At 42.3% G+C, this 23165-nt stretch overlaps 1 protein-coding gene across 8 annotated transcripts in view; it reads right to left on the bottom strand.

Moving 5' to 3' along the window:
* Window positions 1-23165, bottom strand: part of LOC133411869 (partitioning defective 3 homolog) — a 239468-nt gene that overhangs the window by 117882 nt on the left and 98421 nt on the right. For all 8 annotated transcript variants that reach the window (XM_061694629.1, XM_061694635.1, XM_061694633.1 and 5 more), the window contains exon 6: window positions 1621-1718. In XM_061694629.1, the coding sequence (XP_061550613.1) occupies window positions 1621-1718 (98 nt within the window). The remainder of the gene's footprint in view (window positions 1-1620; window positions 1719-23165) is intronic.

Genomic DNA, 23165 nt, shown 5'->3' with positions numbered 1-23165 from the left:
ATAGAAAATGCTTGATTTCAGCTGTTGTTGCTGAGGATGGCCCAACCTGTTATGAGGTTTATGGGGCCAATTCTTTTTCCACAAAGGGCCAGGTAACTTTGAATTTGTTTCTTTTTTTCCTGAATAAATGAAATCACCATTTAAAAACAGCATTTTCTGTTCACTTGCGTTATATTTGTCTGATATTTACATTTATTTGATGATCTTAAACATTGAAGTGGGGAACTATGCAAAAATATAAGAATTTGAGAAGGGGACCAATAGCTTTTCACGGGAGTGCATATGGACTAAAGTCTTAGGAATTTATTAATCACAAGTTGACCTAGAATCCTTGTCTTTGAATCTTAATAGTACCTCTCAGGAAGACATTTTGGACAATTACATGCTCTCTCTCTTCACTTTTCAAACCTTATGTCCCAATAACTTGATCCCCCCCAAAAATTCCACTTCCTGTAGGTGTTCCAATACCTTTGTCCACATTCCAAATGTTCTTCCCCTTTCACACCTTGTGGCGCCCCAATAATTTAGTCTGTAACAAAAATAAAAATTCATGTATGTGTCCCAATACTTTGGTCCACATTATCTTTCCTTTTCACTCCCTTTGACATCCCAATAATTTGGTGCCCAAAAAATTTCCTGTGAGTGTTCCTATACATTGAAAAAGTATAAAGTAGAAAAAAAATATTCATGTGTCCCAATACTGTTTTACAGGTTCCAAATAATTTTCATGTATCACTTCCTCGTATGTTTCCTAAAAGTTTAGTCCAAGAAATTTCTACTTCCTGTTGGTGTCCCAATACATTTGTCCAATCTCAACGTTCTTCGCTTTTCACTTCCTGTAAGTGTCCCAATACCTTTACCAAAACTGCACATTTTCTTTCACTTTTCACTCCCTGGAGGTGCCCCAATGCTTTTGTTTAAAAGGCATTTCATCCATCCCGCTATCGTGTCCATATAAAGCTGCCAAAATGATGAAAAACAAGTGCTCACATTTGAAGCTGAGCGCTTCAAAACATCATCCGGCCGCCTCGCTGTTTTGAAACAATAACTGATTAGTTTGGGGTGGGGGGGGAATCAGGCGCCTTGTTGACAAGGAGGAGGCGTGGGAAGAGTAATAATAACAGCAGTACCATACCTGCATATCAAAGCGGCAGAAAGAGGACCATAACCAGACGCACTTGCTAATAACATCGGCAGAGTGGATGAGTGTGTGGGAGCTACCGTGGCGCTTTGCTCCCACTCAAGAGTGACAGGCTTGAAAATGACTTTTGCTATATTGCATCAGTTTCCAAGAGTTGTTTTGGTATTGTGCTCCAAATAAGATATTACATGGCACACATAAAGTTTGGAATATTGGGCTTTGGGGTGACATTTCAGGATGAATCTAAAATGCAGTATAGCCTTTACAGGTGAACTCAATTTGACCTTTTCTAAACTTTTAAATGCATGTCACACTGTTCAATTTCAGTACTTTTTGCACAACTTGAATTTTAGGTTCATCCTGAAATTTCACCCAAAAGCCCAATACCCCTACGTTTTTGGGAGAAGGGTGTATGTCTTCATTTTAGTATCATGTAGCGATTGTCCTTAGGAGCGGTCAGGGGAAGGTTGGAGACTTACTCGAGAGACATAGCGGTGGAGACGGTGTGGTCCAAGCACGATTCAGCTCTGCCCACTGGCTCGATGCGGCCATTTTCTTGCTCTCCCGCCCCGTCCTCCTGCAAACAAACACAGAGTTAGCATATGAGACAAAATTCAATCCAACCCAATACATTCAGGGTTAGGGTTAACAAACTCTACATTTTCTTCACTTTTCACTTCCTGCAGGTGTCCCAACACTTTTGTCCACATTATCTTTCACTTGAGGTAGATGTCCCCAATACTTTTGTCCTAACTGCACATTTCCCTTCTTTTATGTGGCACAATACTTTTTCCAAATGCCACATTTTCTTCACTTTTAGACTTCCTTTATTATTATCGTGTTATTTTTAACCAACTTGGCAATTTCTTTAATTTAAATGGGCTTTTTGACAATTTTCAATCAGGTTTCCGAACTCATCACAGTACTGAATCAGCTCTTATCAAAGTGCTAAATGATATATTATAATAATAATACTGACTGAGGAAAGGTGTCAATTCTGGTCTTGTTGGATGTCAGTGCAGCTTTTGATACTTATATTTATAATTTACATAATAATTATACTAATTATTTACATAATTTATATTTATATGATATTTCGATCATAATATACTGCTGTACAGGTTGGAAATGTGGGTAAGACTAAATGGAACAGACCTTAGTTCAGGTCCTACCTGGAGGAAAGGAGTTATTTTGTATCCATTGGAAGTGTTCAATCTCATCGAATGGCAATGACCTATGGAGTCCATCAAGGGTCAGTTTTTGGACCCCTCCTTTTCAGCCTGTATATGCTACCCTTGGGCCAAATTCTTCAGAACCACAATGTTGACCATCATAACTATGCAGATGATGCACAGTTACACTCGCAGTGTCTCCAGATGACTGCAGTTCACTTGAGGTGTTGTGCCACTGTCTAAAACAGACAAATAACTGGATGAGCCAAAACTTTCTTCAATTATACCACAAAACTGAAACAATTGTTTTGGGCAGTATAGAAAAGAGGAAAGACCAAGTCCGAAACCTTGGTGTAGTGATAAGATTCCGACCTGACTTTCAACAGTCATATCAAATCAATTACTAAAACAGCCTTGTACCAGCTGAAGAACATATCCAGAGTGAACCTTGCATGTGCCAAGCAGACCAGGAGAGTACTGTAATGGTCTGACTGGACTCCCCCAAAAGAGCATTTGTTAGCTGTAGCTCATTCAGAAAGCTACAGCTCGACTTCTGACCAGAACAATCAGGTCAGAACATATTGCTCCAATTCTAAAGTCTCTACACTGGCTCCCAGTCAGCCTTAGAACATATTTTAAAGTTTTGCTACTGGTCTATAAATCTCTAAATGGTTTAGGTCCTGAATACATGAAATAAATGTTAATGGAATATAAACCCAGTCGGGCTCTTAGATCTGCAGACTCAGGTCAAAAAGTGGAGTCCAAATTAAACATGGTGAAGCAGCATTTAGCTGTTATGCAGCACACCTATGGAATAAGTTGCTAACAGAAGTGGCATCAGCCCCAAGTGTGAATGTTTTTAAGTCCAGGTTAAAACCTTTTTTTTTTCTCATGCTTTTTAGAGCATTTCCACTTTTAAATGATCTTTCTTGGACTGTATGCTGTATTTCCATACCGCTTATCCTCACTTGGGTCACGGGCGTGCTGGAGCCTATCCCAGCTGACTCTGGGAGATTTTAATGAAAAACAAATCTGAGACAAATAAAATTCTGCCATAGCCCAACTGGACCATTCTAATATGTTACATCAAGTCGTAGATAACCTGACAGCACCAGCAGGAACAAACGGGAGGCGGTCTTCAACAGCAATAAAAATTAATGGACGACAATATTACACTGCGCTACTATTAACACACACACACACACGTGGCCACACATGCAGACACACTTGGCACATGCACAGGTGCACACACACACACACTCAATACTCTCGCTTTCTCGAACACACACAAACACACACACACACACACACACGTCGGCAGCAGTAGCCGAGTGGTAAGATAAAGAAGTTGTCATTAAAATTGGAGGGCTACACGGGAGAGCATAGGCCTAATCAGTATGAAAGTTAGTCTTGCGCAAGCGGTTGCCATGACACTTTGGAGTCGCCCGCAGGAACCAAGCGTTGTGGCCCAGCGTCATCTTTTCTCCGTAAAAGTCATCTCTCACCTGTTCAGATTGCTGATGATGGCACTCTACCGCGAGACAATAATTGGAACCTTGCAGGGAGCCCTGTGACGCTCTTCAGGTGATCCAGCGTGAGGCATTCAAAGGACTTCATGAGCACAGATGTCAGGGAGACAGGTCTGTAGTGATTCAGTCCTGAAATTACAGGTTTCTTGGGGACTGGGATGATGATGGAGCGTTTGAGGCAGGATGGGACTTCACACAGTTCCAAAGATCTATTGAAGAACTGTGTGAAAACTGGACCGAGCTGGTCTGCGCAGAATTTCAAGCAGGAGGGGAACACCCTGTCCCCGCCCTGCCATTTTGTTGATCTTTGGTTGTTTAACGACACGTTTCACATCCTGTTCGTGATTGGTCAAATGCAGAAGGGGGACTCAGAGGTGTGATGGTGGTCGTTGGTGGTGCGGCTGGGTGGGTGTGGGGTGTAAAAGTGTCTTTTTCAAATCTGCAGTAGAAGGTACTGAAGTCTTGAGCCAGTCTTTTACTGTTCTCCGCTTGGGGGGCTGATCGCTTGGAGTTGGTCAATGATTCTAATCCTCGCCAAACTGATGTAGAGTCGTAAGCAGCAAACTGGTTTTCCATCTTTTCTGCACAATTTCTCTTTGCAATGTTGTTTTTTTTTTGTCAGCTGATTTCTGCCCTGGTTATACAGGGCTCTGTCCCCACTTCGGTGACATCCTCTTTAGTTTATTAAGTTGGCCAAGTTTGGCAGTGAACCACGACTTGTTGTTATTGAACGTGCAAAATGTCTTAGTTGGTACACACAAGTCTTCACTGAAGCAGAAGTAGGATGTAATATTGTCCATATATTCGTTGCTAGTTGAAGTTTCAAAGACACTAATTTCTGCAGTCTAAACAGTCTTGAAGTTCCATCTTTGATTCATTGGTCCACTTCTTCACTGTTTTCACCACAGGCTTTGCACATTTAAGTTTGTACCTGGTTGTTGGTATGAAGTGAATTAAACAGTGATCAGATGAGCCCAAAGTTGTACGGGAGATAGCACGTTACGAGTCCTTCAGCGTGGTACAGCAGTGCTTTAGAATGTTGCTTTCCCTGGTGGGACAGTCAAGGTGCTGTTTGTATTTAGGGAGGATGAATGAAGCAAACTCTCACTGAAGTCCGGGCTGCAATGTGTGCAGAGCTCCATGACATCAGTACACCATTTTTCCTGGATGTATGAGAATCAGAATCATCTTTATTTGCCAAGTATGTCCAAAAAACACACAAAGAATTTGTCTCCGGTAGTTGGAGCTGCTCTAGTACGACAACAGTCAGTCAATTGACAGAGAACACTTTTGAGACATAAAGACATTGACAAAAAACAGTCATTGAGCAATAAAGGGTAGCTAGTTATCTGGTAATGCCCGTAAATTTTTTTTTTTTTTTTTTTTTTGACAATTGTGCAAAAAGATGCAGAGTTCTCTAGCACTTTGAGCAGTTCGAAAGACTAATATTGCAATAGTCCGGTGCAATGACCATTGTGCAAAGGGCACCGAGACTTCAAGGAGTGTATGCAGTTTAAAGTGACGAGTAGTGCGATAATCTGGGACAATGTTGATTGTGCAAATGTTGCAGATACCCCTCAATCAGTGTGCAAATGGTATGCTACTCTGGCATGAGTGGCCAGTATTGGTCAACAAGATATGCAAATAGTGCAGCGTGGCGTGACTACTACAGTGAGTGCACGAGTAATGTATAATTGGCCCCACAGAAATGTGACAACAAACTCAAGTCAAAAAATTGCCAGCATGTTACAATGGAATTGTCGGTTAGGTGTTTAAGAAGTTGATTGATGAAGCTGTTGGAATGTCTGCTAGTTCTAGTTTGCATTGATCGGTAGCGCCGACCTGAGGGAAGGAGCTGGAAGAGCTGGTGACCGGGATGTGGAGGGTCCGAAAGGATTTTGCACGCTCTTGTCTTAGTTCTGGCACCGTGCAAGTCCTCAAGGGTGGGTAGTGGGGTACCGACAATCCTTTCAGCAGTTTTGATTGTCCGTTGCAGTCGAAGTTTGTCCTTTTTGGTAGCAGCACCAAACCAGACTGTGATGGAAGAACACAGGACTGATTCGATGACCGCTGTGTAGAACTGCCTCAGCAGCTCCTGTGGCAGGCCGTGCTTTCTCAGAAGCCGCAGGAAGTATATCCTCTGCTGGGCCTTTTTGAGGACGGAGTTGATGTTGGTCACCCACTTCAGGTCCTGAGAGACTGTAATTCCCAGGAACCTGAAGGTCTCGACGGTTGACACAAGGCAGCTGGACAACATGAGGGGCAGCTGTGGCGAAGGATGCCTCCTGAAGTCCACGATCATCTCTACAGTCTTGATCGTGTTCAGCTCCAGGTTGTCGGCCACACCACAGCTCCAGCCGCTCCACTTCCTGTCGATATGAAGACTCGTCACTGTCCTTGATGAGGCCGATAACAGTGGTGTCATCTGCAAACTTCAGGAGTTTGACAGCCGGGTGCACTGAATTGCAGTCGTTCTTGTAGAGCGAGAAGAGCAGCGGAGAGAGGACAGAACCTTGGGGCGCCCCAGTGCTGATGGTGTGTGTGGATGAGGTGGCGTCCCCCAGCCTCACCTGCTGTGTCCTGCCCGTCAGGAAGCTGTAAATCCACTGGCAGATGGCAGGTGAGACGCTGAGCTGGAAAAGCTTGGATGAAAGGAGTTCAGGGATGATGGTGTTGAACGCTGAGCTGAAGTCCACAAACAGGATCCTCGCGTAGGTCCCTGCACTGTCGAGGTGTTCTAGGATGAAGCTCAGTCCCATGTTGACTGCATCATCCGCAGACCTGTTCGCTCGATAGGCAAACTGCTGGGGGTCCAGCAGGGGAACTGTGACGCTCTTGAGGTGGTCTAGCACAATACGTTCAAATGACTTCATGACCACAGATGTCAAGGTGACAGGCCTGTATTCATTTAGACCCGAGCTTGTAGGTTTCTTGGGGACTGGAATGATGGTGGAGCGTTTGAAACAGGATGGTACTTCGCACAGTTCCAGAGATCTATTGAATATCTGTGTGAAGACTGGAGCGAGCTGGTCCGTGCAGACTTTGAGGCAGGATGGGGAAGCATGGTCTGGGCCTGCCGCTTTGTTAATCTTTTGTTATTTGAAGATGCATCTCACATCCTGCTGGTTAACGCAGAAGTCGGTGGTGTGATTGTGGTCGGTGGTGCAGCTGGGTGGGTGTGTTGTGTCAAAGTGTCCTTTTCAAATCTGCAGTAGAAGGAATTCAAGTTGTTGGTTAGCGTGCCATTGTTCTCAGCTTGGGGGGGATCGTCGCTTGTAATTTGTCAGCGATTGGAATGCATGCCAGACTGATTTGGAGTCGTTAGCGCTAAACTGTTATTCCAACTTCGCTGCATAGATCCTTTGCAAGTCATTTGCAATGTTAATTTCTTTAGTCAGCAGGTTTCTAGTGCGATTATACAGGGTCCTGTCCCCGCTCTGATATGAGTCCTTCCTTAGCTTGGCAAAGTTGCTCAAGTTTGGCAGTGAACCACGGCTTGTTGTTGTTGAATGTGCGAAATGACTGTTGGTACACACACATCTTCACAGAAACTGATATAGGATGTGACAGTGTCCGTATATTCATCCAGGCTGCCAGCTAAATTTTCAAAGACACTCCAGTCTGTGTAGTCTAAACAGCTTTGAAGTTCTATCTTTGCTTTATTGGTCCACTTTTTCCACTGTAGGCTTCGCGCATGTAAGTTCTTGCCTGTACGTCGGTATTAATTGAATTCAAGCAGTGATCAGACGAGCCCAGGACTGCACGAGGTATAGCACGGTCTGCGTTATTTAGCGTAGTATAGCAGTGGTCTAGAATGTTATTTTCCCTGGTAGGCCAGTCGATGTGCTGCTTGTATTTAGGGAGTTCGTGGTTGAGTTTAGGTTTGTTAAAGTCCCCGAGAATAATGAGGGGTGAGTCCGGGTGTTTTTTTTTTCAATTTCGTTGACTTGTTCGGCGACCATTAGCTCGTAGAAGCATATTCCGCCACCTTTTCTTTTCCCCAATTGCCTTGTGTCACGGTCCGCTCGGTGTACTGCCGGACAGCAGTACGGGACCGTGGGGATGCGTTCACAAAGCCAAGTCTGCGTGAAGCAGAGGGCATCAGAATGTGCAAAGTCTGTACTGGTCCTTGTGAGGAGATGAAGCTCGTCCATTTTGTTGGGTAGAGAGCGTAGATTTGCAAGGTGAATCGACTGAAGTAGCGTTTGAAATCCCCGCTGTAGAAGTATAATATAGAACGTGGCCGCTCTGCTTGTAAGTAGCTTTGTGAAAAAAACTTTGTGCGTTTGTGAAAACTGGTGAAAGAAGGCTAATGTTTAGCAAGCCTTCTCTAATGTAAGTCACGTAATGTCTCCAAAGACCAACAAAAAAGACAAAAACAAGGACAATACTAGGGGCAAGCTGACCCCCGGACACGCACCATCGTCATTAAATTAGGGTTAGAGAACCACCCGTGATGGAGAAAAAGCCGTGAAGTAGCGATCATATCTATTTTATTATTCATATGTATTTTGAAGCTTTCGCTTCAAATATGCATGTGAGGTGCACATATTTATGTCCGTTAGGGGTTACGATCCTCACGTTGTTTGAAAAGGTAGGGCCTGGCCTGTTGACTGACACGGAAGTCTGCAAATGAAAGTGTAGAAAGTTTAAAATGATTACTGTATTTTAATTAATACAAAAAACAATAAATTACAATGATCCCATCCCTAGTTAAAACTAACATCAATGTTACAATAGTTTGTGAACTGTCTGACATTACTGAGTGTCTCTTATTGTGAGTGAGTTCTAGGAACCTTCACGTTTCAGTTTTTGTAGTTCCTGGAACCTAGGTTATTATAGTAAATGAAAACAAATGAAATAACTAAAACGAAGGAAAGGAAATAAAATAAAAACGAGAATGTTAACGAAAACGACATTTTAAGTTTGCAAAACTAACCATATTTACAGTGAAAATGTCCTTCGTTTTACTTTTATTACACAATCTTTATTGCGATCACACTTGACAAATACCCCGAATTTAAAAAAAAACTAACACAAACTAATAAAAAACTAAACTAAAATGAATCATTTAAAAAATAAATAATAATAAATAAATAAAAACTAGCAAGCCTGCTCAAAACTCATTCAAACTAAACTGAATTTAAAAAACAAAAGTCAAAATGAAATAAAAACTAACTACAATGGAAAATCCAAAACTATGATAACCCTGCCTGGAACTAAATGTTTAGCGCTACCGTCTCACAAAAAAGGTTCACAGATCTCTCGAAAGTACGAGCTACTTCTTTTGGCAGCTAAATGTATTTACAGTTCCTGTGGTCCAAACACAAATGTCCTCCCAAGTTTCCTAGTTCTGGGATGATGTTACTGCTATCACTATGTCAGACAAATTAGAATTCTACTCATTTCTTCATTTCAAGGTTGGGCAATAAAAACTCAGAGAAATAACTGAATGTGATGGAGGTTTGATTGACAGCTGACCCGGAGACAAATGGGCACGAGATGGCCGCATTTGACCTATTGCAGCTTCCAGACTTCTCTGGTGCCCGCCGCTGGGAAGTGGGCTCCGGCCGGGCAGACGTGAATAATTCATGGAGGTGTCTGGAGGGAGCGAGCAGGTAGGATGAGTATTTTCCATTTTTTCCCCCCACATAAGTCATTGTTTGTTTCCTGTGCGGAGGAGAGGCGGGCGGGCGGGCACCGTGGCCCCGAGGCTCATTAAAGATTAATACCAGAATCCATTGAGGTGTGTCCATCCTATCTCTTGCACTAAATAAAGTGCCCCCACTCTGTGTGTGTGTGAGAGAGAGAGAGAGAGAGATAGCGAGAGAGCGAGAGAGAGAGAGAGAGAGAGAGAGAGAGAGAGCAAGAGAGAGAGTTGGTGCACTTTAATGAGGTGCAGACCCGGTGCAGTTCCTGGCACTTTGACCGCACTGACACGTATAAATGGATCTGGATGCATGCAGCGGCATGCACTCCCATCAACTTTAAGCTCCCTGCTCACGCGAACATGAACGCACGCACACACACACGCACGCACACACACACACACTAACACACACCAACACATATACATACAAACACATACACTGAAGAAAGTAACTGGTTAGTTTGTTGGTGGGCTAGTCGGTTGTATTACATCTGGGGTGTTTTAACTAGCGATTCCACATTGTTTTTCCACAATGAACGTAGTTCAGACAACTTCTGGGGTGTTTTAATGTCACAGGTTCCACTGTGTTTCATAATTAATGTAGTTCCACAATTATTTAGCAAGTTGGTTAGTTGACTGGCCAAGTCATTATTTCATTAGTTGTACAACTTCAGGGGCTTTTTAACTTCAGAGGTTCCATTTACTTTCATGATAAATGTATTCTATCTCAAGAGTCAGTTGGCTAGCTACGTAATTAGTCTGTTAATTCATTAGCTCATTATTTTGTTAGTTGTACAACTTAAGGGTAATTTTATCCTCAGACGTTCCATTTAATTTCAAAATTAATGTAGCTCAAAGTCGGTTAGCTCGTAAGTTGGTGAATTAGCCAAGTAATTTGCCAGTTAGTTAATTGTACAACTTCAGGGGAATCTGAACTTCAGAAGTTCCACTTGGTTTCACGATTACTGTGGTTCTAGGATTGGTGAGTTAGTTAGCTAGTTGCCACACAACTTAACCGCTGTTATTTGTGAAACAACAAAACAGTCTAAGCTTTTCTTTGATGAGAATCTTGTCTCGTTTTCTCCTTTTGTCAATAAGTTTCACACCAAAGACATAAAACGGTAAGGAAAAAAAAAAAATATTCAGTGAGGCTCGATGAAATGAGCTCTCTCTCTTTCACTACCAGTTTAATCAAATTTGGAATTGCACGACTTCTTGATGTAGCTGAAGAATTAGTCAGTTTGTGATGCTAACTAAAGCTATTTTTATGTTTTGGAAGAAGAAGCTTTGGCATTGCGAGGTGGTGTTGCTTAAATGTTTTCAATTACACACGCACACACACGCACACACACGCACACATTAATTCCTGTTGCCTTGAAGACACTTAGGTAATGAGAGGCAGACGGGCTCACGTTTAAGGTCAATAAGTCACATTGACAGTTTGTCACGGTGCCAGTGTTGACGTTTCGAAAGATTATTTCAAGACTACTTTGTGACGAAATCCATCATGTCCCCCCCTGCTACGATATGCGCCAATAGCGTAAAAGACGACCACTTGACAGTATAGTGACATCATCAAAAGTGCAATCCCATTAAAAGTTTCCAGTTGTTCCTCACTCACAAAAAAATAAAAAATTAATTAAAAAATTACAAAAATAAAAAATTTAAATCATCAACATCCTGACAAACCACACAAAATGGAGGAATTTTAGGAGCTTTGGCTACTACTCGATTACTTATGAATCCGTGAAAACTCACAACAAACCAGAGGAATTCAGAAATATGCTGGCTTTCAACGCATTGCTTTCACTGAAAGAAGCAGAAAGGGTTTTGACAAGGAGAAACACTACAATATCCAGAATACACTGGGAGATGGAGGATTAACTAATGTGAATACAGTGGAACCTCGGGTTATGAACGACCCAGTTTACGAACAATTCAGGTTACGTCCAAAGTTTTCGTAGAAACATTACCTCTAGTCACGCATTATTTTCGGCTTGCCAACGGTCTTGGTATGGATGAACGGAAGGATCTATGTTGTGCTTCTCGTGCTCATCATCATCAATGCATATTTTATGGAGGAAGAGTTGATGCAGCCGCAAAAAAAAAAAAAAAAAAAAAAAAAAAAAAAAAAATGGAATGGGAATATCCCATGCTCATTTCACGGCAGGATCGAATTTAAACTCGCTCGAGACCTTCTAGTTCGCAGCACGTCGCTTCAGAACACGCTGCTGTCCCCTCAGCACACACACAAAGAATGTGAAAGTCGAGGGTCTCAGATGCCTTGCCAAGTGCAGTCTGAAAAGTTCCACGTCTGCATCGTCCATCATCCGATCACAAATCTAATCGAGTTTGTAATTGATGTGGTAAACGTAGCCCGGAATTCATTTTCTTTTTATCAAAAAAATACTATTTACAGTATGTATGTTATTTATTGAACTGTAGCGTCTCTTTAATAAAGACAAGTTAATATCGGTGTAATCACATCAAAATAGCTCTCCACGAATGTATTCGCAAGGCGGAAATTCAGTCAATCCAGATGCGACCAGCAGCGGTGCATTTTTTATGAATGAACAAGGAAGTAGGTGCAATATCATCGCGCCAAACTTTTACTAAAAAAGTAAACAAAGGGCTAATCAATCAGAAATTAGAATGGCTCCTAAAAGAACACACTAGATGAGCGGAATGATCTGCGCTGTGCTTCTTCTCGTGTTGTGCAACCGTCATTGTGCATCACACAATGCAACTAAAAGAGTTTGTTGTTGTTGTCTTTATTAGACTGACAAAAAAAAGAGAAAGAACTCCCTGGTAATCGCATGAACGAGGCAATAAAAAAAAGATAAAATGGATCAAATGATGAAAATTATCAAACAAAATGTGCAGCAAATTGACAGCAATTAATCTTTTAAATAATATTACATCCCACTTTCAGATTTATTTTTTATTCATTTTTTTTAAACAGAAAAAGGCAACTTTCCCTGAATCGGTTTGTTGTGCCAAAATGGAGTGGAGCGAATGACGAAAGCATGTATAAAAAGCCCCTAACGTTCAAATCGAGCCATGCGAGGGATCAGCATCACTTGTGTGTTTCTTAGTTTTATATCTTTTAATCAATGATTATTCTGCCATCAAAAGCCCTTTCCCAGTCTTGCTTTTGTTGTTTTATATGTTGAGTCACAAAAGCTAATAATTTTAGCATCAAAGTCACTGTTCTGCTTGACTTGTCTTCATAAAAAGCTTGTTTTCTCAGATTTTCAGTCAGAAACACGTTTCGGTTGAAACAAACCCATGTTCTACTGCCGCTTACTACAGAATGGATAAACTGGCAGAACTGTCTGCTTTCACCAGAAAAAAACAGTATTTGCTCTCCTTTTTAGGCTTAGTGCTTAATGTCCCCTAAAAACAATATTCTATGAGTCTTGAAAGACCAGTCAAAATGCTCTAAAATGGCTGGCAATATGGGAAACTGCTTTGAAAACAGCTGGCAGTGAATGAGATGTGGCTTTCTGTTCTATGTGTTTTATTGTTTTTCTGTTTTAATGTTAACAGCGGTTAACTTATTTTTCTCTACACCTGTATAATGATGGTTAGAAGCATTAGAATGTGACTCACAACATTGCCTGTGCTTGGTTGAACTGCAAATGTCAGTGTGACCTAACCTACTAGTTAGCTAGAAGCCAAAGCGTAAGTTGGCGGTCCTGAAAGAGGGGCAGGTTTCACAACGTTCCAACATAATTCCAAGAAAACATGTCATAAATCTGCCTGATTTCCCCCACTTATTGAACTAGCGTTGTTACCACGATGACTTGGAAACGCAGGGGCTACCATATGGGCGAGTGCATCCCCCTTTGTGTGGCCCTCAATGGGCTGTCAGGTCTGTCACAATCAGCCGGGGTTGGGGCCGTGAGTAAAGAGTGCAAAATGCAAAGAGACCGAGGTCGACTCCTTACACTTTGTCAGACATGACACAGGTGGCGTGATAAGGAAAACCATCCAGGAAAAAGGTCAATGCGGAAATTGCTTTCCCCATATGTGGTCCATATGGACACAGATCTATGGTGACTTGAGCGGATCAAGCCAGTTGACGTTAAATCAACAGAGGAACACATTTTCTTCAGACTGACATTATTTGACAGCAATTGAGGATCTATTTATGTTGAATAGAGTTAATTTGACTGGGGGTCACAGTTCTTGCTGTCACATAGAACAAACTATTCGTCAAAGTTTGAAATCTTGGGAACTTTGGCATTTAGACCAAGTGGTCTTACGCTGGAATAGCAGTTGGTAGACTCAATGCAACAAAAAAGCAATTCTAAGAAAGGGGGCTAGGAAATAACATTGATTTGAATTAATTTATTTTAATTTTAAAGTCATTAATCAAGAATTTTGGCATGTAGTCCAAAAGGTCCTAGATTGGAACCGCAGTCTTGACTAAATGCAACACAGGTGTGAAACAGTTGTCTGTAACAATATTTAGATGACTAAATAAGAGGAGCGCAAAATGCAAGGCACTGCAATTGTTTCGAATAGCCGATTAATTTTTCAACACTTCGGTAAAGCAAAAACACATTTAATAAAATTTTCTGTTTGATCTTAAATTTGGAAAGGAATATATAGAGTTAAGCATTTAAGCATTTGCATGTCTGGAAATAAAAGCCATGATGATGATTTTTAACTTTACTACCTTTTTGAACTCACCACTCAAACTAACTCACTCTTCAAAATAAACAGGTGCTTTATGACTTTTTTTTTTTTTAATGGATGCCATTTGCTGTGGAGTGGATCAGGTGTTTAGGGTGTAATTAGATTTGAATTACAGTCATTGTGTGTGTAGTTTGCACCCCAAGGTGGCGGTGGTGGCCCGGGGGAGTTGAAATTGTGCTCCCTCAAGACGAAGAAGACTTTGATCATCTCCTTGCGTCTCTGTGGTAGATCTCATAGCTGGAAAGAGGCGAGTCTCCCAGCGCTCAATCACTTAGAAACCACAAGATCAAAGATGACGAACAGAGCGCAGGAGAGCATCTCGCCGAGGTGAATATTTCTCGTGAAAATAGAGCGAATATTATAGCAGAATTATAAGCAGCTTTTATGAGATCAATGGTTCAACATCAAGGTATTAAAACTTAAAATGTTAAGTAAAATATGGTGTAATGGTGCAACAACAATATGGAATCCAAACAAAAGCATAAATGTGTGTATACATGTTTTTTGGGGTCTTTTACTTGTCTATTTTTGCTGGTGCCAATTTTTAAGAACAAGGGTGATGTGCAGAGCTGTGGGAAGTATAGAGGAATAAAGATGAGTCACAAAATGAAGTTATAGAAAAGAGTAGAGGCTAGACTCAAGACACAAGTGAGTATTTGCGAGCAACAGTATGGTTTCATGTCTCGAAAGAGTACCCCAGATGCATTATTTGCCTTGAGAGTGTTGATGGAGAAGTACATAGGTCAGAAGGAACTACACTGTGTCTTTGTAGATCTCGAGAAAGCCTATGACAGAGTACCCAGAGAGGAACTGTGGTACTCGCAAGCAGAAGTCTCGAGTGGCAGAGATGTTAAAATAGTACAGGACATGTATGAGGGCAGCAGAACAGCGATGAGGTGTGACAGAGGAATTTAAGGTGGAGGTGGGACTGCATCAGGGATCAGCCCTGAGCTGTTTCCTGTTTGGAGTGGTGATGTATCGATGGGCTGACAATGAGGTTAGACTGGAATCCCCGTGGACCATGATATTCGCAGCTGTCATTGTGATCTGCAGTAAAAGCAGAGATCAGGTGGAGGGACAGTTACAGTAGAAATGTGGAGACATGCAATTGAAAGGAGCGGAATGAAGATTAGCCTAAGTAAGACAGAATATACATGCATGACATACCCTTTCTGCTACAGCGAGGGTGGAGGACTTTAAATACTTGGGGTCAACAGTCCAGAGGAAGTGAGGGTGGTTAAAAAATAAAAATAAAAAAACAAAAAAAAAACTCAAGAAATGGGTCCAAGCAGGTTGGATCAGGTGGAGGAAGGTGTTATGTGACAGCAGAGTCTCTGCTAGGATGAAGGGCAAAGTTTATAAGACAGTGGTGAGGCCAGCCATGATGTACAGATGAGAGACAGTGGCACTGAAGAGACAAAACGGGAAGCAGAGCAGGAGGTGGTGGAAATGAAGATGTGGAGGTTGTCTCTAGGAGTGACCAGGTTGGATAGGATTAGAAATGAGCTCATCAGAGGGCGAGCCAAGGTTCGATGTTTTGGAGACAAAGTTAGAGAGAGCAGACTTTGATGGTTTGGACACGTCCTGAGGAGAGAGAGAAAGCATATTGGTCGAAGGATGATGAGGATGGAGCTACCAGGCAAAAGTGCTCGAGGAAGACGAAAGAAAAGGTTGATAGATGTAGTGAGGGAAGACATAAGGGCTGTTGGTGTTAGAGGAGGATGCAGGAGACAGGCTTACATGGAAAAGGCTACCCCTAACGGGACAAGCCGAAAGGAAAAGAAGAAGCAGCTTGTCTATTATTGTGTGCTGATAACCTTACACAAGCGACCAGTTAGTAAGTCAACAAAGAAAATGTTATTTGTGACCAAAGAACTGAATAACTGACCCTTTGCCAAAATAAATACTAATAGGTAAGGTTTACAAAATGTTTTGCAGAACTACATAATAATTAATTGGGCAAAAATGATACTTTAAAGGAGAACGTTTGTCTTTTATGCAAATCGTTTTGTCTCTGTAAATTAAACAAAATCTGTTATTTTCTGAATATGTGTCTGCCAGCCGTTCTGAATTATGTTGTAATGTGATGTCACAATTAAACAAATTCCTTTGGGAGTATTTTGCGAGTGGCATCTAAGGTAGCTGGGGTGAAATTTAGATCTCTGGGTGAGACTTTTAACATCCAGGTGCATAAAAAAGCAAAGTCTTTCTTGATGGACGCTACTCATCCTCTCGCACCAGAATACAAATTGCTTCCTTCTTGTGTCCGACTCGCCCCCCCAGCTACTAAAAACAGTCTTAAGTACTCCTTTGTAACTCTCTCCATCCACAGGGTTATATTTACATTTATATTTTAAAGTGATCAACGCAGATAGAAAATCACAAGTTAAAAAAAAAAAAAAAAAAAAAAAAGTAAAACAGCTAAACCAAACAACATAAAACAGAACAAAACGCACATCCTGCGAGATTGTTCCATTACTTCTGAGTCTGTACGCGTACCATTTAGTCCAGTTCCTTTTAAATTGTGCCTTTTCAGTCTGATTTTATAGATCAGACTCTCCATGTCTTATACATCGTCTAATTGTCATCCATTGTTTTATTGTTGGTGTATCTGTCTTCATCCATCTTTTGGTGATAGATTTGCTGCAAGCAGAATTTTGGTTAGATATTGGTCTCTTTTACATACTGTCTAAAACCCAGATACATCACTTGAAACGTCTGTGATATTTTGTATTCCAACACTTTTCAGAGGAGGGAATGTACCACATCCCAGAAAGACTAGATTTTCAAACAACTCCAAAAAATATGAGTATGATTGGTTTCCGTACAGTTACATGACCTGCAACATGATTGTGCCATCTTTATGCGCTTACTCATTATTTTATTCTTATAAAGTATTGAATTTGCTTCTTCCAAACAAACTCCTCCGATCCTTGAGAGTGAGTTATGTTGAGATGAGCCCCCCACATATCACTCCATCTGTTGCCCTAATGCAGCTCCTTTTCCCACATCCTTCACATAGCTAGTACAAGCTTTTCTTGAGTCCGTCATTTATACAAGGTCGACATTTCTATAGTTGGGAGTTTTCTGTATGCTTGCACAAATACCTTGATGATTGGGTGAATTTCCTCTTCTCTTTTCCTAATTTGCCTATAATAAATCTCTTAGTTGAAGATACCGAAATAAATCTTATTTCCACAGTTGGTATTCATCCTTTAACGCTTGGAATCCAACCGTAACCCCTTTCTTAATTAATTTACAGATTGCTGTCATACCTCTTTGAGTCCACAGTTTGAATGTGTTATCCATTTTCCCAGGTTCAAATTTGTCATCCCATCCATCTCAATAAACACGATTCTTTACCCAGTTTAAATTGTCTATTAATTATTAGCCACGTTTCTTTGGTGAATTCTCGAATTGGGCTCAATTCAATTGTTTCTTTTTTGCTGGGAAGGGCGGCACAGTGTGTTGGGAAGGGCGGCACAGTGGACGACTGGTTAACACAACTGCCTCACAGTCCTGAGGACCCGGGTTCAAATCCGGCCTCCCCTCTGTGGAGTTCGCATGTTCTCCCCGTGCCTGTGTGGGTTTTCTGCGGGTACTGCGGTTTCCTCCCACTTTCCAAAAACATGCGTGGTACGATAATTGAAGACTCTAAATTGCCCATAGGTGTGAATGTGAGTGTGAATGATTGTCCAAATGTGACCTGCAAGTCGCTGGCGACCAGTTGAGGGTCTACCCCGCCTCTAGCCTGAAGTCAGATGAGATAGGAGTCAGTACACCCGCCACCCCAGTGAGGATAAGCGGTACAGAAAATGGATGGCTGGATGCTGGGAAGGGTATCATTAGCCATGATCCCCCCCGCCTAATACTGTTTGGATGGGATAGTTTCCTTTTTTCATTTCTATGTTCTTTCACCAAACTACATAATCTGGGCTGCACTAGCATATGAGTGGACAAATCTGTGCTGTGTTGAAGTATTCCTTCAAATTCGGGAGCGCCTGGCCTCCTCTTCCTTGAGGTAATTCAAGGGTGGAATACCTTATTTTTGGCTTCTTGCCTTCCCAAATGAATCTTGATATTAATGTATCCCAATTAATAAATTGTAAATTTGGAATGACCACCGGGAGTGACTGAAACAAAAATAAAAGATGTGGCTGGATATTCATTTTGATCACATTGACCATTTGGCTATACCTATTCTAATATTTTTGTCAATTTCTTCATAGTTATATTTGAACAGCTTTGCAAGGTTTCTCGGTATCTTTATTCCCAAATAGGTCGGTGTCTTCGCCTCTCAAACCAAATCTTTCCAGAGTTAGAAAGAGGAAATCCCAGTTAACCCGGTCAAATGCCTTCTCTGTGTCGAGGCAGATGGAATTTTATTTTTGTGTATACTATGCAAGGTTCTTCTGAATTTATCGTGTGTTTGTCTCCTCACTTCATAGACTGGTCTCCGTCAATAATTCCGGCATAAATACTTTGAATCGACTGGGACTAATAGTGGTGTATAATTTATAGTCCGTATTTAAGATTGACATTGGACTGTAGTTTTGGCAGTGTTATCTTTTAACGGTTTAGGCAGTATTGTGATAATTGCCTGCCTCCAAGAGGGGGGATGGTATCATTAGCCATGATCCGATTAAAGGTAGTGTAGGAGGCAAGAGAAGGGATATCAGTTCTTTGTCAAATTATTTTGTACCACTCGTACGAAAATCCATCACTGTCCGCCATTTTGCCTGTTTTCAGATGTCTTACAGCCTTTCGTACCTCTTTCTGTAATTTGGCTCATCAAACATTTGTTTTGCTCAGTTCCTATATTGAGGGTGAATCTAATTAGTCTAGAAAGGTTAGAATTTCATTCGGATTTTTTGCTTGTGGCCCAGTGTAGAGGTTTTTATAATATTCATCCATCCATTTTCTACCGCTTATCCGAGGTCGGGTCGCGGGGGCAGTAGTCCCCCGAGGGACACGGTCGAACGCCTTCTCCAAGTCCATAAAACACATGTAGACTGGGTGGGCGAACTCCCATGCACCTTCGAGGACCCTGCCAAGGGTGTAGACCTGGTCCACTGTTCCACGGCCAGGACGAAAACCACACTGCTCTTCCTGAATCAGAGTTTCAACTAGGACTCCTTCTTCAGCTTGACGGCATCCCTCACCGTTGGTGTCCACCAACGGGTTAGGGGATTGGGTGGGTACTCTGAACTGCTGTTTGGTGCATAGGCACAAACAACAGTCAGGACCCGTCCCCCCACCCGAAGGCGGAGGCAGGCTACCCTCTCGTCCACCGGGGTGAACCCCAACGTACAGGCGCCGAGCCGGGGAGCAATAAGTATACCCACACCTGCACGGCGCCTCTCACCGTGGGCAACTCCAGAGTGGAAGAGAGTCTAACCCCTCTCGAGAGGACTGGTACCAGAGCCCAAGCTGTGCGTGGAGGCGAGTCCGACAATATCTGGTCAGAAATTCTCGACCTCACACACCGGTTCGTGCGCCTTCCCTGCCAGAGGGGTGACATTCCACGTCCCTAGAGCCAGCTTCTGTAGCCGGGGATCGGATCGCCAAGGTCCCCGGTTTCGGCCACCGCCCTTCTGTAGCCCATGGGTACAGGCCCGGCCACCAGCCGCTCGCCTTCGAGCCCCACCTACAGGCCTGGCTTCAGAGGGGGGCCCCGGTGACCCGCGTCCAGGCAAGGGAAACCTGAGTCCTTGTTTGTCGTCATCATAAAGGGTCTATGAGCCGTGCTTTGTCTGGTCCCTCACCTCGGACCTGTTTGCCATGGGTGACCCTGCCAGGGGCATAAAGCCCCAGACAACTTAGCTCCTAGGATCATTGGGACACACAAACCCCTCCACCACGATAAGGTGACTGCCCAAGGAGGGGTCTTTATAATAATATTGAAAAATTCTTTGTATATCCTTTGTCTCATATTTCATTTGATTTGTTTTGGGGTCATACATTTAAAAAAAAAGTTCTCATTTAAGACACCTGGGAACTGTTTAAAATTGTGACTAAAAAAGCTAAATCTGTCCAAGGAAACGTGTTGTAATTTGGCAGATTGATGAAGAAATGCTGCACCCTTTAAAAGAGAAAAAAAAAATGGTGTAATTCAGACACTTGGTAAAAAAAAATTCTGCCTCCGCTCAAGCAAATATGGCGGAAAAAAAATGCATGTCTCCTTTAAAAGTTTGCCCTCTGCATCGGATTAATTCCATTACCCCTACAGCAGAAAATGAATGTGAAATGAAACAAATATGGTTATACTCCACTTCCAGTGCAGTTTATTTGTTTAGACGATGCAATCTCCAATTGGCTCATGGCTTCCCGACAACGTGAATAATTGCAAAAGCAAAAACAAATACAGAGCGAGCGGGTCGTCTGGCGGTGAGACGCGCACAAGCCAGCGGGAGTCATGCATGCAGTGTTAAACGCAACATGGCTGCCACGCACTTGCATCACCTTCACAAATCTGCACACACAACACGCACACAACTCCTCTGAAGATATGAATTCCCCATGTGGCCAACTCACTCACTCACTCACTCACTCTCTCACACACACACACACACACACACACACACACACACACACACACACACACACACACACACACACGAGACATCAAAGCTCCACAGCAGCACCTATGAGGGGCCATGAGGAACATTATTCAGGATTAGCTCTCACACTTACTATTGAAATGCTTTCACAGCACACAAACTACTGAAAGGCTCTCATAAGGACTACTCAAACACTCTCATGTTAACACTACTCAAATGCTCTCATTTACACTAGTCTAAGGCTCTCATTTACACTACTCAAATGCTCTCATTGATACCACTCAAATGCTCTCATCAACACTACTCAAATGCGTTCACACGAGCACTTTCTCGCACACATCACTGGCATTGACAAGTTCATGTCAATCATGCTCACACGTGAATAGTGTAAATCTTTTATTAGGTAGTTCAATTCAAAAAGTGAAATTATAGAGATGAACTGCACACTGCACACACTCAAGAGTGAAGTATTTCATATTTAAAATATGTATTATTTTGATGATTGTAGCACATAGCAAGTAAAAAAAATTCCCCATATTGATTAACTAAAATATAACGTCAAACGAAATAGTCAATTAATTCAAGAAATAAAGTGATTTTTAATGTAGATATTAGGCTGCAATTTGCCCTCTGAAAAGTACTTCAGTGTTTAATCACTATGAGTACTGAAGAAAAACTTTTCAAATATATTCAAATTTATTGAGAAGTACCTATATTTTAAAAAGTCATAAAATATTTGGCTGTGTGTAGTCTGGAGTGCATATCTATGACACCGGCGCAGAAAACACGAATATCCGGCCATCCTGCCGGCAACGAACCGTATACGTTTCAGATTATAACGCAGCGGTGTTGAACCTCAGTCTTGAGTCCAGGAGTAAACACACATCCACTGCGCTTTAGCCTGAAAGGCACCTTTATTCGGCAGCATCCGCGACAGAATAATGGCGTCTCGCTCTTGATAGACGAGCCAGCCTAGCCCTACGTCATACACGACACGGCTTCTGATTGGTCGACCATTACGTCATATCCTGTAACACAATAATCAACAAGTATACGACATATATATATGTATGTACGATACAGTATAATGCTATGTTACGCGACTGCTTAAGTTAGGCTTACTATTGTACTTTATGGCTGTTGGTCAATGCAATATTTAATTTTGAAACCACTTCCATTTCAACTCATATAAATACACGCTCACATAACATGTCAAATGTTTGCACACATACACCTCAAACACATTCGCATAAACATGTCAAATCTATTCACATGCCATCTTCAAATCCATTCATAAAATATACTCAAATCCTTTCATATTTCCATCTCAAATACTTTCGGAATTTCTTTCACCAACTTTGGCGAATCCGCTCAGTTTTTTCCCTGAGTTACTCACCGGAGCAGCGACTGCGGTCTTTGGCGAGCCGGCATCCAGGTGAAACTCCGCAAGAGAGGATACAGACTGGTGTTTCCGTCCATCCACCGCACGAATCTATGCTACCTACCCAACAAAATGGACGAGCATCTTCTGATAAAGACCAGTAAAGACTTCGGACGTTCCGCCGCCATGTGCTTTATGGAGACTTTGCTTTATGACGCTGTACCTGATAGCGCCGTCACGCTTCTCGGCTTCCATCTTCACCGGGCAGACCGCGACATGGAATCATCGGGGAAAGCAAAAGGCGGCGGGATATGCTTCTATATCAACGAAAAATGGTGTACAGACGTCACGGAGCTCAGCACACACTGCAGTCCGCATTTGGAGTCGCTGTGAAGTTGCTAATGAAGCAAAGATGTAACTTCAAAGCAGTTTAGACTGCACAGACTGAAGTGTCTTTGAAAATTCAGCTGGCAGCCTGGATGAATATACGGACACCGTTACATCCTCTATCAGTTTCTGTGAAGAGGTTTGTGTACCAACAAAGTCATTTCGCACATTAAATAACAACAAGCCGTGGTTCACTGCCAAACTTAAGCAACTTCGCCAAGCTAAGGAGGACGCATATCAAAGCGGGGACAGGGCCCTGTACAATCGCACAAGAAACCAGCTGACTAAAGAAATTAACATTGCAAATGACTATGCAGCAAAGTTGGAAAAACAGTTTAGCGCTAACGAGTCTAAATCAGTCTGGCATGCATTCCAATCGCTGACCAATTACAAGCGATGATCCCCCCCAAGCTGAGAACAATAGCACACTAACCAACGACTTTAATACTTTCTACTGCAGATTTGAAAATGACAATCACACCTCTGACTTCTGCGTTAACCATCCACGAACAGGATGTGAGACGGATCTTCAAACAAAAAAAGATTAACAAAGCGGCAGGCCCAGACCATGTGTCCCCATCCTGCCTCAAAGTCTGCGCGGACCGCCTCGCTCCAGTCTTCACCCAGATCTTCAATATATC

Source organism: Phycodurus eques, chromosome 13 (genome assembly GCF_024500275.1).
Source record: "Phycodurus eques isolate BA_2022a chromosome 13, UOR_Pequ_1.1, whole genome shotgun sequence".
NCBI classification, from domain to species: Eukaryota; Metazoa; Chordata; class Actinopteri; order Syngnathiformes; family Syngnathidae; genus Phycodurus; species Phycodurus eques.
This window is presented reverse-complemented; position numbering and strand designations above follow the sequence as displayed.